Source organism: Colossoma macropomum, unplaced genomic scaffold, assembly GCF_904425465.1.
Source record: "Colossoma macropomum unplaced genomic scaffold, Colossoma_macropomum, whole genome shotgun sequence".
NCBI classification, from domain to species: Eukaryota; Metazoa; Chordata; class Actinopteri; order Characiformes; family Serrasalmidae; genus Colossoma; species Colossoma macropomum.
Window position 1 is genome coordinate 34012301 of NW_023494802.1, and position 19441 is coordinate 34031741.

A 19441-nucleotide genomic window follows, 5' to 3' on the forward strand; every position below is an offset into this window, starting at 1 on the left:
ACATGTTGTCTAACGTTACCGACCATATTCAAGCCACGTCTGAGTGTTGTGAATATGACTTTTTGTATTATGAAATGACTATCAATGTTCTTTTAATGGATGACAGCTATGAACATTACTACGTTGCTTCAGTAGAAACAAGCAATTGGCTGAGCTTTTAACATACCATAGCCAGAATCTACAGCGCAAGACTTCTTCAATCAAAATATTAGTCTCAATAAACCAGAATAATGCACAATGTGTCACTGTTGGTTCCTGTATTTAACAGGTATTATTATTATTATTGTTATTATTATTATTATTATTATTGCAATGGCGATTGAAAGAAACAGTGTTGTATCTGCGTGCCATTAAGGAGCGCTTTAATAGGCCTACAATCGCTTCCATTAGGTTAAAACAAAGTGTAACTCTGATTTCTGGGAATATTAACACTAAAGGATGTGTGTGAGGTACATTCATACAGTATTAGTACAGTCATCTCGCTACAATAGAGCTGACAGGAGACTGAGCGCTAACAGGGGTGACTTTCCTCTCAAGTTCATCCAGATCAACGCTACAGCGGACAGCACAGACGAGTGGAAGAATCAGGTATGGACTGAGAATATAAACTAGGCCACGTATTTGCCAAGAAAAAAACACTAACATTAGAATAAATGTAAACAACATACAATACAAGTAGTGGCTTTCTATATGTATATATGTCAGTATGTCCATTTAGCCACTTTCTAATCTCTCCTTATGGAAGCCCAGTATTACTATGTGACCACCGAAAACCTACTTTGGCTACTTGGTCCGTAAATTAAATCAGGTGTACTGGTGCTGGATTTGAACAAATCTGTGCGATGGGGGCGTCGAGGAGAAATCTGGAACCAACATTTTTCTCTACCTAGCTCAGGACATCTCAGACCATTTTTTGAAAGCAAGGAATTTGCGTCACTTTTATACTGTATTATTGTTTATTTTTAATTATACTAAAGTCATGAGTCAGAGTCAAATGGCATCGTTATTGCTGATGTAAATAGTTTTTCACAGATGTATTTATCCCACTGCACATTCTTTTATTTGACTTAGAAAAAAGTCTGGCTACATTGACTTACATTAAAAGTAAAGTATGTTTTCCTTTGAAGTCTAAAGTTTCCTTTAAAGTTGTCGTATGTTATTTTGGAGATAAAAGGTTTTGTTCCGACAGCAGCGACACACACACGCATGTATATATATATATATATATATATATATATATATATATATATATATATATATATATATATACTGCTAAGTGCTATATATATTGCAATATATATATATATATATATATATATATATATATCTCGCTAAGTTATCTACACGTTCATTTATATATATATATATATATATATATATATATATATATATATGTGTGTGTGTGTGTGTGCGTGTGTGTGTGTGTGTTTAATATAGTCTATGGTGTTTGGTAGTTTAATTTGAGTTTTGGCCTGTATCGGTCGTCCTAATTCACAGTCTACACAGTACACACACACATGCACACGGACTTTTAAGTAGGTTTGCCAAACTTCCGAGGGCAGCCTGCTATCCAGTGTTGATTTTAGCCGCAGCCCACCCGACCTGCACCTTTTTTGCATTTTCACTGCCCGAGGCTATGTCGAAAAAACAATTACACCGAAGATGTGGAAAGTGTGAAACGTGTTACTCTTCCTTGCTTGATAGTATGATCTTCCCTGTTTTGACGTCACGCGCTCTTTACCCTTGACCGTGACTATGCAGTCACTTTGACCTTGACATCAGAGACTTGTGAATAATAAACAGGGGGCTGGACACTGAGTACCCGCGGTTTGTTTGCAGGCAAACAAGGTGTTATTTCCCTGTCTAGACGGCTCGAGTTAATGACGTGTCATAAATACATAAAAAAGGGGAAATGCACAGATATACCATGCCATTTCTGACCATCTAAAGCATCGCAGACCTTTGCGGTTCTCTGCTTTTACCTCTCTCTCTCTCTCTTTTAAAGGCCTTGCACAACGCGCAATGGGCTCTTCCGCGCTTCTCAGCTCATATAATTCTAAAACCACCAATGGTTGTATTCTCTCATCGCGAGCCGCACGTTATACTGACCACGGAGACAGGTAGAGCGTTTTCGTCTCCAAAAGACAGCTCGCAGAGACTGAGTCTCTTCATGTAATGGCCACAGGTACGCGCAGTGAAATGATGGCGCTTCTGTCCAAAAGCGAGAGATAGCAGTTTTCCACAGGGTCATGTCCAAAGGTAGGCCTGCTTTCTTTGTTTATGGTGCGGAAGTAGGCTACAGTGCTTAATATGGGAGGCTGGCTGCGTCTCTTTGATATCGTAAGGATGTGATTCGCAACTTTATGAACACTGAATGCTGACTTTATTCCACCATACGTCTTCCATATATCACGCGCGGACAAGGAAAACAGGCTAGCGGCCTAAGCAGCTCGTTATACAGTCTCACTTTTTCTCTGCATTCCTGCTTGGGAAAAATAAAACAACAATATTATCTTCATTATGACTAGTGAAAGTAAGTTTTGTATTACAGAATAAACTAAGAAATGCGCTTTCTAATATGCGTCGCCTTAATGTAATTTAGCAAATGTGAGGCTAAGAGAACCTCAGACAAATGGGGAGTTAAAATGACCATACATTTGATATACATTATTACATGGACAAGTAGTGTAATTTGTCGAGTTGACGAATTTTTATTTTTAACTTTTTAAAATGTCTAATAGCACTTTCATTTTGTAAATAAAGGATGTTTTCACCTATTGCTATATATATATATATATATATATATATATATATATATACGCGTGGTATGACATGTTTTGTTGATTTTCTAAATAGAAATAAGTTAAAATGTCCTCTACAGGGAACTTAAAAATATTAGGATTTCATTTAATTCTAGTGAATAATTTCTATTTGCTTGCTGAGTTTAACATATTGGCAAGCATAAAATATAAAATATAAAATGTGTATTAACTTTTGCACAGGCCACATTTTATGTTTTTTTTTCCAATGTGTTAAATTCAGCAAATAAGCAAATAAACAGAAAGCATTCAAATGTTCACCAGAAGTGTGTCCTCATTAAAGATGTATGCACGTATGCATATATATATATATATATATAGATATATATATATATATATATAGAGAGAGAGAGAGAGAGAGAGAAAGAGAGATGTAGAAGATATAGATGTGGGTGTGTGTAAATAAATTTTGTTGCTGACAGATCAATACAACAACTAATATCCCTGATAAAATGATGATTACTATTATTTGTGTGTTTGCTGTAATTAGCATATACGTAAGAGCATATATATATATATATATATATATATATATATATACTTTTTTTTAATCATTTAAAAGGACTTTTAATTTAAAGGTCTGTACAGTTCAGTGCTGGATCATTTTAAAAGAAGCAGTTTTCCGACGTTTTCTAATGAATGAAGACAGAAGAGTCTTACATTAGTACATAATGTTTAGCGCTGAAATTGACCCGCAGGGAGGTCAATGAATTTTGACGCCTATGTTAAATTAAAAAAAATTCACAGACACCATTTCCATAATTTGTCATGTAGAATTTTGCAACTGGCATGTTATTGGGCAGTTACGAATACTGAAAGTAGCAAAAATGCTAACTGCATTAGGAAGCAGTTTCAAACATAAAGCACATCAGGCGTTTGCTTAGGTGAATTAGAGAAGATCTAAATTAGCAATCAAAAACTAATACAAAATAAAATTTGCCCATAGTTATAGAAAAAAAAATATATTGAATTCACTAAACCTGGAAGTGTGAAAGCTTCACATCAACAACAGCAAATGTCAAAAAAAAAAAAAAAGAAATATACAAATAAGAGATTTTATGCTAAATATGCTGCTTACAGTACTTATTAAACCAGGAATTGATGTTCAAAAATGCAAACTTATTTACGAAACACAGATAAGCTGTGGTCTTTCGTACCGGAGCGTGAGTGGAGCCCAGATGGTGCGGTTTGGGTTTTGCATTGTGCAAAAGGAGCTGAGCGAGGTAGAGAAAGGGGGCTGATATCCTCTGGTGGTGGTATGGTGGAAATATCAGGAAGTGAACAGTGCAGCATCCACACAACGTCCTCGTGCTCGTGAGCCTGCAGTCAATTGACTTGCTTCTGTGACTGGTCTTTTTATCTGCAAAAAAATGGAAAAAATAGAAAAAATGGGTGTCATATTCTGAAATATGTTGAGAAAAATAGAAACAAAAACAAAGAATCAGCTGCTTTAAGCAGGTAATAAAACTATGTATTGATTGGTAAGTTAGATAACACAAAATAAGCAGCAGGAAGAAGGATGCAACATTAGTTATTTAAAAATATCTGTAAGATAATAGCTTAGCCTCTTAGTCCAGAGTGAAGAGTCTGGATATGAAATTTAAATGTAAGTATTGAAAATTACGATTACATACAACTAAAGTCTCGAATATAGCGGTTGTTTCGGTATCTTTTGAACACAGTATTATCTTTTTTTTTCCCGACATCATGCCTTTTTACTCATCTCGCATACTACATAAAGAATCTGTAATATAAATGTAATATATACGTAATATAAAAGGATAAAGTATTTATTATAATTTAATATATATATAATTTAATATATATATAATATATAATTTAAAATGCAATCACAAGACTGATGTGCACTAAAATATTCTGAAACATTATGACCACAGATGATAACAAACAACAACAACAACAAAAAAAACGCTTCAAAAAACACTGAAACATTTTTGTGAAAATATTAAACTCATGCTGTTAAAAATGTTGGTGTTATTAAATTCTGGTCCACAAAGAACTTTTGGCCATTTACTCGACCTATTACTGATTTATGTTTATTTTCGCCACGTTTTCTTTTTAACCTTTCTATTAATTCCTTATTTATTATGTTTTCGTCCAGGATAACTTTCAGGGAAAAAAAAAAAACTACAGTTCTATTGGATTCCTCTGAATTTACAATTTTATTCATGCAACATTTTCATTTTATAATTAGTTATGGATAAAGGCACACATTAGCTAATTATTCTCAACACGTTAGGAACGTTACGCAAAGAAATACATGGTAGACATAGATTTATTGACAAGTGCTCTTACTTGTATTTTATTATTTTTATTTATTTTTTGTGGCTTGAAATATGAGACGCATCCCCCATTGCCTTGATGTGTCCATAGACATCTCTTCTTTAAAATATTTTTCTTAATAAAGATTTTCAGTAATTTCCTTAGAGTGCAGAACTTTAGATTTAGGTTTAAGTCTTTTGGGGAAATAGTCCCAGGAAGAAATCCGCTACACGTTTAAAAGGGAGACAACCTGTGCCTTTAGAAAATAAAAGCCAGTAAAAAGGCCTTTGTTTACGCTATTGCCCTGTCTGGACGGGAAGGGAATACCAAGACAGCTTTCTCAATACGCTGCAGACAGTGCACTAGACACTGACCTTGAACTGACAACAGCTACTTTCAGCGCGTTTCTTCAATTTTTGGACAATTTTTGTAAGCTTTCCAATCCCTGCGGTAAGTGAAATTTCTTAATTAGAATAATTAGTCTTCAGGTTTTAGGGGTTTATCATCGTTTCCAGCAGTCGAGGGCTTTTGTCGTGGAACAAAGTTGGTGGATCGACGTGCTAAACAAATGCCACTGACTTCCTCCAAAATTTTCTTTCATCTTTTGAGCAACTAAACTTACGGGCGTCCTTATGTAAGATCTATATCAATGGATCCTTCAAGTTCAATCGAATCTATACTTTCAAAGTTATTAAAATGGGACTTGATAACTTGAAATAGTAAAAAATCTTTAAGGTTACATAGAATAAGCTGCGAGTGGCTCAAAGCATTGGACGTTTCTACGCTTCGAGGCGCTGAACTTCATTGACATGTCTATGGTGTAAAAAACCTTCTATCTTCGGCCACATTATTCACTCTGGCTGGAAGAGGATAGTTTCCATCTAGTTGTTGTCTTGTTTTCTTTTGGTTACTCTGCCAGTGGTATTACGCCAACATTAAATTTGGCAAAACAAAGGAGTGTTAAAAGAAAAGACAAAATATAAACAAGTTGCCTGAAATATTCCACTATTAGTAATGCTGTTACGTAAAGCTGCAAAGCCAACAAAACGTGGTTCCCATTTTGAAGTGAAACGTGTGATTTCAGCAAAGTTTAACAAGCAACAAATAGCCAACACCCCCCTTACTCACACTACACACACGCGCGCACACACACACACGCACGCACGTACACTGTTGTACAAGAAAAATTTTAATTCTCCATAAGAAAACGTCTAAAAGGTGAATCGTAGGTCACACTATTGAGCTGAGTACCCGTTATACTAATTTTAGTGAGAATGTAGCCTAATTAATACCTTAGGAAACAAGCTCTTGCTCTGAATTTTACAAATGGTAGGATGCATAGTTTACATTCTGCAAGCGCATGGTGCACATTAGTGTAGACACAGTGGATTTTGTGCTCCAGTCTTTGACTCATTTGAAGTAGGTTAAACCATCGACTTTATTCTTTACTGATCAATTCATGTGCATGTATTTTTTTTTATTTTATTATTTTTTTTTTTTGCAATCTTCCACAGGCTTTTGCAGTGACGCACAGGCCGTGCGCCAAAGCGCAGTTGCGTTCTCGCGTCTCCAGTGTTTGCAATCACATATCAATTAAAGTGATCTAGCGTGGTGCATTCGGGGCGGCTGGATCATTTAAATACCCTCTACTAGCTTGTAAAGTTCATATAAAAGAATTGCGAGATGTGTAACAATCTTCCCAGAGTTTGGCTGCGAGTATTTATGGAGGGTATCTGTTAAAGTTGTTCATGTGAGGTGTACGAGAGCACATTATTTGAAATATAGGCTACGCTCTTAAAGTAACCTTATAGAATATCATCTGATTTTACAGAGCCAACGGTTTCAACCTGCTGACCCCGTTACAGTAAATACGAGTGTAGTGCAGCACTGAGCATCAGTCTTTCTCTAAAACAAGCCTGTAAAAGTGGATCATCACAGCTTTATATGACACCGAATTCAACCGTAATTTGCACGAAAACAAGATGTCACGAGGAACCCCTGCGTCAAGAAAAATGAACAGTTTTTGTATGGGGAAAAAAAAGAATTTAAAGATCATTTACCAGGTAATAAAGATATTAAACGAGGCTAGGGACAGTTCTGTATATTCCTACCAAAGAGGACGAACGTTGGAGAACAGGCAGACTCGACAAGTTTTTTACATTTTTTAATAAGATATTTTATAGTATTTTTAAAAAGCATATAAAATCCGTAATACAGAAGTTAATGTTTTGTTTTGTCTCAAATAGACCAAAGTGGGTGGTGCCTTCTGGAGTTCGAGCAGGCTCCTGCACGTGACGTGGCAATGGCCAATCAGGTGCACCCCCAGGTTTAACTATGTTAAATGTCAGATTGCAATAAACTAGAAGCTGTTGGTCAGGCCCGCGGAAATGGGCGAGCATAATCTCCTTAATCCTGGGTTTGTGGGACCTTTGGTAAACATCCACACTGGAGACACGTTTTACTTCCCGAATTTTAGAGCCTCAGGGGGACAACTGGCGGGGCTACCGTCTCTCTCGTACCCAAGAAGGGACAATGTCTGCTCCCTCCCCTGGAACCCATCGGAGTCGTGCAATGGATATCCTCAGTCCTACTTCGGCAGTCCCGTGTCCATTAATCCGTCGTTCAACCGCTCGTGTGGTGAAATAGCTCGGCCGGACGAGAAGTGCTATTACGGCAACGGCGGCGCGAGCCGAGAGGCTTGCTCGGACGGCAACAGCCTCAAACGAGAGGAGAGGGCGCGGGAGACATCAGTATCTTCCGATCACGGGGTGCACAATGGGATGGGCAACGGTGGCACCTTCAAATACGACTACGGCACCGAGCATCTGACCCAAAACCCGCCGTCCTGCCAGTCTCTGGAGTCCGACTCCAGCTCGTCAGTGCTCAACGACGGAGGAAAAAGCTCGGGCAGCGACCCACAGACCCTGGTGTCGCCGGGGAACCACACGAGCAATATGTCCACAGGAGGAGGTGGGTGACGAGCGTGCAGCTTCTAGTTTAAATGAGTCGTTTGCAGAACGTGCACGCATTGCTTTTGCTGCGCTCAACTTCTTAGCTGAGCGAGCGTACTTGTGGATATGCTGTCAGATGCAGTGATTTGTCTGCAGGATAGACTTGCATGGTGGATCAGCGCCACTAGGGGTTGCCCTAAAATGCTCTACGTTCACCAGCCTTAGCGTTTAGTCATTTATACAACCAGTAAACACAACATCATAAAATCCCCCTCGGTCTCCATGCCAGGACCCTTTTTGCCTTCAACACCCGTGCATTATTAATATTACTGTGCAACAATTTCTAAAGCTTATCCAAATGAAGTTAGTTGTGGAGCAAAAGAGAGTGTTCATGTTTTAATGACTCGTAAACCGAATTAATATTTGTGCTAAGTAAAGGGGGGTTATTTGTAAGACAGACTTAATTGTGGTGTAAATGTGGCTTTAACCCACACAGTAAAACTTCATTGGACACATGTAAATTAGTGGAAGTGTAGGCAGTTGGGTGATACTCCCCCTCATCAGCCTGGCTTTACCTTAGCATCAGTTGTCAAGGAGGCCTGCAAGCTGTCAATGAAAGCGCAATAAACCAGTAGCATAATATGAACATAATATGAGGATGATATGAGGATGATATGAGGTCATGGTCAGTTATTGTGCTGGAGGTATCTAATTCGTGCTCTGCCCCCCCTCCTCCTTCTAGGTGCCCCCTGGTACCCGATGCACACCCGGACCCGCAAGAAGCGAAAACCCTATTCGAAGCTACAGCTGGCCGAGCTGGAGGGCGAGTTCATGTTGAACGAGTTCATCACCAGGCAGCGGCGGAGGGAGCTGTCAGACCGGCTCAACCTCAGCGACCAACAGGTCAAGATCTGGTTTCAGAACCGGCGAATGAAGAAGAAGAGACTTTTGCTGAGGGAGCAGGCTTTGTCCTTCTTTTAAGGAGCCGTGCACATCTCAGCTGTTAGCACCCACACCACTATTCCAGCGAGGGTAATATGGCAGTATTATTCTCAAAAAAACGACTTCATTTGCTCCCGTCATGCATTGATTTGCGTCAAAAGGCAACGTGCATAAGCATGCAGAAATCAATACAGGGGCAAAGCGACCAAATGACAGCAGGGGGGAACACTCCTAACCTGCTGTAGCCACTATTTCACTGTAAAGTGGCTGGAGCGTCCAGCGTGTTGTGTTGTGTATGTTTGTTTTATTTCTTTGTTGTTGTTTGTTTGTTTCTCGCGCAATTTGGAAGACGCTCTCAGCCACTTTCCTCTTTCACAATTATAAATATATAAGGCGAGTTACGCGTTTAGTCACAATTAAGCTGTGAGAAAGTCCACCAAAGCGACCCTGAATTTTACTGGCAATTAAAAATGCTTTGTGAGATGGAACCTATTTATTACTTAGGTTGCAGAGCCTCTACGGTATCTGCTGGTGCGTCGTCCAGAAGGTAAACGGGGTCTGTTGTGCGTTCGCAACAAATAATTGGAGAGCCCCAGCAATGGTGGGCCTCACGTTCTATTGGCGAGCGCATTGTGTAAGCAGTTTCCCGAACTGCATTGGAGCCACATGTGTAGCCTTCACTAAAAGCATATACTGCTAGGAAGGGGCTGCAGGGATTAATATTGTGTGAAAACCATGAAACTCTTATCTCGTCCACAGTGATCCCCACGTGTTCTCGGACACGTTCACGGTCACGGGCGAAAAAAAAGGCCGCCGGGTGGATCTGAGAGACTTGAAAATCAAACCGCAGCGTAGCACGCCAGCGTTTTTATGGCTCGAAATCGAAATCTTATTCGAAAATCCTTTTCGTTCTCACGATAGTGAGAAGATCAGTGCTGTGTTTTTATTTCTCTCAAGCCCCACATTGCTTTTACGCACGGCCTGAAATCAGACTCGGATGGAGAGCTGGTTATCACTGCTTTGTTATTGCTAAACCAACGTTCATATTCTATTTAAGCCTCGTGAAAAGCGAGGGTCGTGCCATTGCGTTCTGTAATGCTGGAGGATCGTTTCTTTCGTAATTGCACGTCCCTTGACCCGAGTTTGGACAGGAGTGTTTAGGCCTACTTAATTAAGCCACTGAAATGCTTTTGGGAGGGAAGTGCATGATTAAATGTCAATGGCGATGAATTACGTTGTTGAAAAGTAAAAGGAAATGTACCTAATGGATTCAGAACGACTCTAACAAGGATGGCGATGTATATTCCCAAATGAATGGAGGCCATTTCTGTCTGAAATGTTACTTATCTAGAAATAAATCTAACAAATAAATGCCAGTGGAAATAAGAATTCTATATTTGCTGCATGTTGATTACGGCTCTAGTTAGCTTCTATTGAGACGATTATTTTTTTCCGACCTGGTTTAGGTTTCAGTGTTGCGCATGCATTATTTCAAGACACTTTATCAAAACTGAAAAAAGAATGTCTTAATCGTGTGGACAAAGAAGTGGTTTAGAAACCTATTTATGAGCCCTGTTATTTAAACTTTAAAATTCAAGCTGTTCTTCTTCTTATAATTATTATTATTATTATTATTATTATTATTATTATTATTATTACAGCAACATTCAAAGTTGATAATTCTGACACTTCTTAATCGGTGCTACCTTTCCTTTATAATGTTGTCAATACATATTCCTTCATTTTCCTTTGAGTTCTCTTTTTGTGAAACTGTGGAAAGCGTGTTATGTTCTGTCAGTGGCGTTGGAGCCCGGCGTACCTGTGTTCCTGTCATTTAATAATGCTCTACTTTTTTCCCCCGTTCCGTTTGTCTTCAATGTGATCACCTAAAACTGTCCTGTATATAAAGTTACGAATTCATGAATGTATCGATGTATGTGTAACCTGAGGTTTCTGATAAATAAAGTCTATAAACTTCACTGTAACCCGCAGCTTCTTTTTCTCACTCCTTCCTGTTTAGTATAGTATCAATACTGATATTTTTACCAAAAGATATTAAAGAGAATCTGACATCCGCAGATCATGTTTCGACACATAAGTCGAGCAGGCTTTTTGCCTTCAACCAGCCAAACGAGACCCTGTTTGATCTGGGAACAAAACAAGGCGGTAACTTTTGCGCCTCTACTTACCTTACAGCCGTGCCCTCGGCGTCCTGCCTGCGAATAAAACGTGTTCGACCACCTATTGACTTCACTTATCGATCAGATTTCACAAATTCAGTTCCATGTTGCTGATCTCACACCGCTGCTGCGCCTCACTGATGCGCAAATACAGCGAAAGTCTGAACTCTTTTTGAATCTTGTGAACTACAATTACATAAAATCGTAGCAATCACCAAAACCAGTGTTATAATGCACTTCAGTAAAAGCGTTCAAGGCTTGCAATTCGAGGCCTTTCAGTGCTGGCTAAGTGAAGATATCCACCTAGTGGATACTCGCCCCCAGCGCCCAAAACCAACCAAAAGCGCCAGCTAGTGAAAACAACGGCTGTATTTGTGCCCAGATTTTTGGTGCGTAATGGATCATCCAAAGTCTGAAACTACTGAAACAACGTGTCCCCCACGCGTTTTTTTCTTAAAGGCAGCTTTCTTGGACCACCAAGATCTTGTATCTATGGATAAATGTCTTTTAATGTCGTTTAATAAAATGTTAGTCTTCTCAATATTTCTATAAAATACTATTATAAAGGTATGTGGTTTTCTAGTTAATAGGGAAATGTTGGAAAACTGATTTTGGCAGTACTGGTATGTTTGGCCGCAACAGTTAGCTACAATTTTGCCGCAGTGGATTTATACATATAAAAAAAACATAATTGGACATAAGTTAACTGTGCAGGTCTATGTCAAGTAGGCCTATATGGGCCTGAGCTTCTTTCTAAGCGCGAGCGCTTCAATCTTAACAATGCCATTTTATGCGCTGCGGCGCTTTTGACTTTGAGACTGGCTCAATCTGTTTATGGGGGCTTGTCTCCCCGGCTCAGAGGTCATTGAGCTCCACCGTGCCCTTCACACAGAACTTGTGTTGTCATGTGGTCTAGCAAGCCCTCGGTCGCCCCCACCTCACCTCCAGTATATGCATCCACGTCAAATTCTTGAGTTGTGAGTGTGGGAGTAGAGACAGAGAGAGAGAGAGAGAGAGAGAGAGAGAGAGAGAGAGAGAGAGAGTAAGAGAGAGAGAGAGAGAGAGAGAGAGAGACAGAGAGAGAGAGAGAGAGATGTGTATGTAAACTTGGGTTTTATTAGCTATGTATGTATGTTTAATTTGGTGTTGAAGTTATTACATATTTACCAACACGTCTTGACACATCCAAGCTTTTCAGTGAATCATAGCTGTCACTTTTTTATGCAAATAAAGGTAAAATGTCAACACTTGACCACTTTTGATTAAAAACAGACCTTTGTATGTCAGTTTGAAAACTGTAAATATTAGGCCTAAAATGAAATGAAGCGCTTATGAATGTATGCGCTAGAAGCGTATTAAATAACAAAAACAAAAGTATCTAAATACTTTCCACGCAGTTTCCCCTCATTGTAAACTTTGCTATAGCATTATGTTCATTTTTAAGTGAGTATTGAACTCATTTAAAATTTGGCTTTCCACACAGCTCTGCACAACACGACTTTAAGTACAACATCAATTAGATGTTGCTGTCATGCTTCATTATTATTATATTATTATATTATTATTATTATTATTATTATTATTATTAGAGGCTAAATAATCGTTCACTCGTCGTGCGTACGGACACGAGGAAATAGACGCGAAACGCATTTAGCTCTTTTCATTATTCATACCTCCCTTGGAGATTTGACGATAAAAACCATTGAAAATTACGCTGGGGTTATTTAACGTCTCGGTCTGTTGGCAAGTAGCAGACTTGTTGAGGTCTGCTGAACTGCTTTGCTTAAAGGTGGTGCGCACCTACAGAATCTTGGCGTTGGTGTATAAATATTCAAACCTTTGCCGTTTGGCTGTGCTATGGCTGTGAATTTCTATGTGCAGAATTCTATTTCACATGTAAGAAAATACACAGGGTGTTAAATTTATGTAACTATTACTGCACACTCATTATTTTCAATGTGCAAAAAGGCCACTATATGCGTCGGTGCTTTAAGGCAACACCCAGAGCTGGAAACGGTACAAAATGTCCAAATAATGGACCAAATTTACATTCACTTTTTAGAATTCACTATTTTGTTTTTTTAAGAGTATGTAATTGCTAAGCTAGTGCATTAAGCCTTTCACAATGGCACCCACGCGTCCACCGCTATGACTTAACCTATTAAGGCAAACTCATTACGGTCGGGTAAGTTGTTGATAAACAATACAGCAATAAGGTGACCTGTAGCTAGTTTGTACCGGGCTCGGTCATAATCACATAACATACAACGAGGCTTTAGGGTCGATGGATCAAACATGACCTCATAAAAAGATTGTAAAAAATACACCGTCAGACATTTTTTTCTGGACTAAATTAGCAAATATAGATGTTCTCCATAATGCGAACTGAATAGAAAAGACTCTAAAATGTTTTTAACGAGCTTATGAAGCCTGGTCCTGTTGCACTATTTTTTATTTATTTATTTTTTTTGGTGAAAAAGTACAAAAATGAAACAGATAGCATTTGACTTCACCAGGAATACGATGACCCCCCTCCCCCTTCTCCACCCCCCACCACCCCCTTTGCATTGGGCCCGTCCTGGTGGGCGGGAGCAAAGCACAACTTGAAGGTCAAGTTAGTATGCACCTTATATGGATCTACGTATCCAGCACCATCGCGTACACAGAATTCAGCTCCAGTAGCAAGAAATGCAATAGAAGAATTGTAGCTGCATTTGCATGGTTGCAGACTAGTATTCAAATATAACCTATTTCCACCAACTTAACATTTATAGTGGATTTAGTTCATATTACTTAACGCTGAAAGTGTTTTCACGCAAGTCAAACAGCCTTACGTTTTGGGATGTTTCTTGTATTTTCTAACATTTTCTTTTAAATAAAAAGTGACATCTCGACTGCTCACCAATTCAGATGAACTCACACAGAGAATCAGGGGTCTACATGGAACTTTTCTGCTACCATTCCTTTGCAATGTGAAGTAATATATATCAGGTATTTTTTGGTTCTTGTCAAATCAAGGGGCCAATAATCAACGACTCCCCGAAGCCTGACAGGCACTCCGCAGCGTTTTAACAGGCGCACAGTATTAGTATAGGATTAACGCGGATTTACGTGGTTACTGTGTCAGTTATCAACAACAGACCACTGACAGAAAAAAGTATATCATCCAATCACTGTTTCCTGTTTCATTTCACCACGAGGCCGTTTCCGTCCTGACTTGGTTCCTCTCGGTGCCCTAAACGCTCTGATTTGAGTGATCTGGCCTTTTTGTAGAAGCACATAAGCGCCAGTCTCTCCATACATGACCTCATTCCCCAGCAGGTATGCGAAAGGATACTAACCTTGTTCTGCGTGACGTTTCGTGAGTTCTGAATCGTGGCTCTGCGGCGTGTGTTTGACCGCTGATTTGTTTCCATGTTCGCCCCCAACTACTCCTCGGGGGCGACTTTAGTCTTCCGAACTGAACTCAGATATTACCGAAAGAAGCCGCAGAAAACGACGGCAGAGGCAAGCGGCTGTGCTGGTGCAGCAGGCCGTGTCTCCACCTCGGTGGTGTCAAAAAAGCTTCTCTTTCCCAGCGATTCCGAACGATTTTTTTCTTTTGCGCATGTGGCAATGTTGGTGCAATTTGCTGCTGGCATGAGGTGCAAGGCCACGATCATCAGGACCCACACGGGAAGGAAAAATATGTAAAATGTATATGTCATATACATTTAAATGGAAACAAAACCAAAACTTGTATTCTTGCTTAATGTATTTTGACGTTTTGGAATGAAACAATACGTTTGAAACGTAACGCACGTATAAACATAACACAAATTATGCAGCTTGTAAAGTTTAAAAAGTAGGCAACTTGGTTAACTTGAAATTTGGAGTTCGTTGAAAAGTTAACAGAAGAATAATCTGTGTTTTACGTTTGATAACTTCAATTAACTCAACATTTAAGTAAACCCGGTTGCTGACTTTTTAAGTTTAAAGCTGCATGATTGTTTTCAAATAGGGACGTTTCAAAATGCTTACATTTTCTTTTTATTTTTACAGGTAACTTTCATTCATTTCTACATTTCTTATGGCAGTCACTTCAACACAAAACCATAAAATGAGGCCTCCGTTAAGTGTACTATTGTAGTCTACGTAACCATTGAACATTAAGCGTTCATTTCAGTATAATAATTGTTTTTTAAATGTATTAATTTTGCGAAAGTCTCTTTAAATGTGCTAGTGAGTGTTGTATAAGTGTAGAAACGTCTTATCGGTGTTTTAATGTAGAAAACTTTTGCTTAATAACAATAACAATTATTAATAAATATGAGCTGATATGAAAGGAAAAATCACAACCATTTAACATTGAGTTATATATATCGCAGTGAATTGTAAACAGCTTTAAATTGTGCAATCAATACCGAAAACATCATAACATTACTGTAATCTTGATGCGCTCTGAAATAGCGACCACACAATATGCGTAAGTGCTTACATTATCGTGCGCAATCACACTGCATATATACTAGGTTAAAAGATAGAGTGAAACTGTAAAACGCATTTAACCCCAAGGAGATCTTCGCAGATATATTTAGGGCAATTGAAACAATTCGAAACGATCTTAAATAGACTTTTTTAGCGTTTGTCAGTGACAGCGGTTTCAGCGTTAGTGTATAATGTCTTAGCTTACTTCATTTTCGCTGGAAAAAAAAAACATACAGCCTTTTCGGGTCCAGTAAAAACAATTAAGGCTACTTCTGTTAGTCAAAGTGGGGCATAATAAGGCTATAACAATGATCACTACAATGTGACTCACTCCAAAAATACAGGTGCTTGTGCTGTGACCCACCCCAAAAAATCTGACAATTAAAAGGCAAATGTGATTCTGTGATTGGTGTATTTGTAAAATTTCTAAATCTAATTTACATAGTTGGAAGATTGGAAGCTGGTTGCATGTATTAACGCTCCACGGCTAGGTGCACTCCCCGAGACCTCAGTAAAGAAGGGCAATTTTTGTTGTTGCTTGAAACTGTTCACAGCTCATACAAGCGAGTTTAACAGCCCGACTTACATCCAATTAAATTTATCTAGGCCATGAGGGGACAGTAATAATATAACACCGCTTCCCATTTTAGCCTTCTTGTCAAACCTGGGCTGTGTGAGCCAGCACTGAACAGCCCAGAGTTCATAGTTGAGAAAATTGCTGGTGAAAGCACCAAAATTGCAAATATCCTAATTTATTATATATAGAACCAATATAATAAGTTACATTGTTAGTGTATTTTTTTTCTTGCAACATGACACAAGGACCAATGTGCACGAATTGTGAAAAAACTGGCCACTTAAGGGCTTGGCAAATTCACAGTCGGGTTCAGTTTTCAAGTCTGAAGAACCCTAAACACAATTTATCTCAATGAGCGTTCACTGCAAGCAACAAGGTGCGACTCTTTTTTTTTTTAGAAGAAATAGTGTTTTTCAAGACCAGCGTTACACTTTTACTTTGTAATTATGGAGCGAGGAGGACATTGTTTAGATTCCACAGACAGCCGTAAAGCTTGTGGTGCTTCCTAGTGATGGTTTTAGGCAGTGTACGGCAAACGTTTACAACACCTCTGTCCTCGGTAAGAGCTCTCAAAACTTTAAACGCCTTCCCGGCCTTTTTTTCACGGACGTGCTATTTGCTCAATTCAAATCGTGCTCCACAATTGTCGAAATCTCCAGCAGGGGCTGACCATTTGCGAGGAAATAGTGCTTGTTTTGAGGGAGAAAAGCCGAGCCTTTGTTTGAACTTCAGGGTCCTACTGCGAGTGGAACACTGGAAGTGCAATGTGAGATCATACACAGATAGGCTGTACACATTTCAACCACATTTCCACACGAATGATTCCTGTTAGACAAGGCAGCCGAGAGGTACAGTCGACTGAGGCCTGTGATGAAATAACACTGACCACTCTGGACGCGAATTCTTCCATGCCTTGAAATTGTACGCCAAGATAACGAATTGCATTAGTAACTCCTCCAATTCATAATGTCAAGTTTGAGAGATGGTACAAAGCCCAGATCCCACAAGTGCTTTATTTCAATTGCTTTTTATTTATTTCAGTGTTTCTTACATTTTATAATTACATTTTATTCTCCATAAATGTTGGTTTCCACTTCCATGTATTTTTTTCTGAAAGTAGAATCGGCTCATATTCACAGTGGCCTTTATTTGATGTTAAAACTCCAGGATGCAGGTGAATATGCAAAGTTGTGGAAGTTACTTTCCATAGTTATTTCACAATAAATATGTACAAGTTTGCTTTTGCTGTAGTGCAAAACATTAATAACCCGCTGATTGCGCTCCCACGTGAATTGAAATGGCGCTAAAAATTCCATATTAATAAAAATCGCCAAGTAAATGGTGCCTTACGTCAATTAATGTGTTATTTTTTTCCATCCAAACCTGCTCATCTAACAAAGGGTTTTCTTCGTTTTCTTTTCGGCCATTGCGCTTTTTTATGGTGGCTGCAGTGAGAATTTTAGTGGTCAAATTCAAGTGCTGTGTCTGGGCAGCTGTCTGGTTTCTTTGTACTTGGTTGCAGGCATCTTGCACACCAACCTTTTGTCTGTGTATAAGGGGCTCTAAACAAGCTAAAGTCATTACCACATACTTTTTTTCACCAAGTGTGGTAAACCAGTTGAATTTTAACTCTACACTCTAGATAATTGCTAAGAGGTTTATGCCACTTTTGATTAGCATTCAGTTGTATTTTCTCATTTCACTATCGTCTTGCTTCGGAACATGTTTTTGATGCGTAAATGTTTGATTAGCCCAAATAGCCAGCCCTGGTGTTTTACAGATAAACTGGTGATAATAGAGCTATGGTCTTGTAAATGAATTATTTAGATTTCAATATCATTACAGTGCAGACAACGAAAACAATTTGCCTCGTAAACAGTTGCTGCTCCATTAGTTTACTGATGCTGCTCTATAAAGGGTATCAATGATGGCATTCATCAGTTTAGCCTGGCAAATGTTTGCCATGCAAAAATAAACGACAAATCAAAGATTAGTTTTAGCTGAAAGTAGAACGCAACGTGGATACATTTGCGTACAAATTATTTTAGATTTAAAGTTTGTCTTTCTACCTTTAAAATAATAATAATAAAAAAACAAGAACTCCAGTTTTTATAGTATTTCAGAACCATAACTGAAATTCAAAATGGATATAAATATTAAAAGGAAACACTGTTATTAAATCGTTGTCTGCAACATCTTAAATACATTTTTAAATATGCTTGTTTACATTGCACCGTGATTTGCTTCTCAGATTGAAAACCACGAATAACCTTTTTAAATGGTTTACATAGGAAACAAATGACAGTAGTGTAAACAATGGCGCTCAGATAGCGTGTTTTCATCTAGACTCATCAAGTGACAGTAAATAGGCAAGGTCTTTGTTGATGTGCTTGCACACATAGAGGAGTGAGGTGGAGTGCAGTGGAAAGAGGGCCAAACACAAATGTATGTTTCACTATTGTTTTTATTTTCTATTTCGGGAAAGCGTGGCAAACATAGCAAACGTAAAGCATCAAAAGCGAAACAAAAGATTGCATCTTGAAGCGCGGTGTGTTTAAAAATAAAGGCAAACGCCCTCTCCATATAGCTGTTTTAATATTGCTGTTTAGTGTGTAAACTTTTCAGACTTTCCCAAAGACTTCAATATTCAAGTGTCAACTTCAAGTTGATCCAAGTTTCCCCACTCATGACCATCAGCTGCTTTGTCCACGCTTGTTTCCGTACGCTACACGTTGTTGGTCAGTAAACACCAATTGAATGCAAGAAAATAGACATAAACTTTCTCTCGTTCTCTTTCTTTCTACAGGATGGATCTGCCATCTATGCAGGTACCAATGCTTCCCAAAACTAGCTAATTATACTGACTGTTCGATGAAAATACAAGCCCATCACTGATTGCATAAAATAGCATGAAATGGCTCATAAAAGTTATAATTCTCCAAGGCCTAATAGCTCACCTTTCAAAGTAAGCAAAATAACAAAAATATATAAGAATGTTGAAACGTCTTACCTCCCAAAATCAAAAAAGCCAGCGCTACTTAGCCTATAGGTTTTCAAGCATTCCTATAAATAGAAAATAAGTGCTTCCTTCCATTCTCATAAATTGCGTAAAGACAACAAACTGAAATCTGTTACTCATTTTGGTCGTTTGGTCGTGCTCCTGCGGTGTTTTGCAAATTAATCGTTCGTATCTCTCAGATCGTACCTAAGTGAACCACTCCT

At 38.7% G+C, this 19441-nt stretch overlaps 1 protein-coding gene across 1 annotated transcript; it reads left to right on the forward strand.

Moving 5' to 3' along the window:
* Positions 1 to 7489: 7489 nt before the first annotated feature.
* hoxc12a (homeobox C12a) lies at positions 7490 to 10113 on the forward strand. Its single transcript, XM_036590861.1, has 2 exons — positions 7490 to 8072; positions 8796 to 10113. The coding sequence occupies exons 1-2, from the start codon at positions 7490 to 7492 to the stop codon at positions 9032 to 9034; spliced, it is 822 nt and encodes a 273-aa protein (XP_036446754.1). The 3' UTR covers positions 9035 to 10113.
* The last annotated feature ends 9328 nt before the right edge of the window (positions 10114 to 19441 follow it).

Excerpts from the sequence above, each read along its gene's own strand:
- hoxc12a (XM_036590861.1), top strand. The coding sequence starts at position 7,490 with ATGGGCGAGCATAATCTCCTTAATCCTGGGTTTGTGGGACCTTTGGTA. Across the intron at positions 8,073-8,795 it reads CAATATGTCCACAGGAGGAG|GTGCCCCCTGGTACCCGATG; the intron begins GTGGGTGACGAG and ends TCCTCCTTCTAG.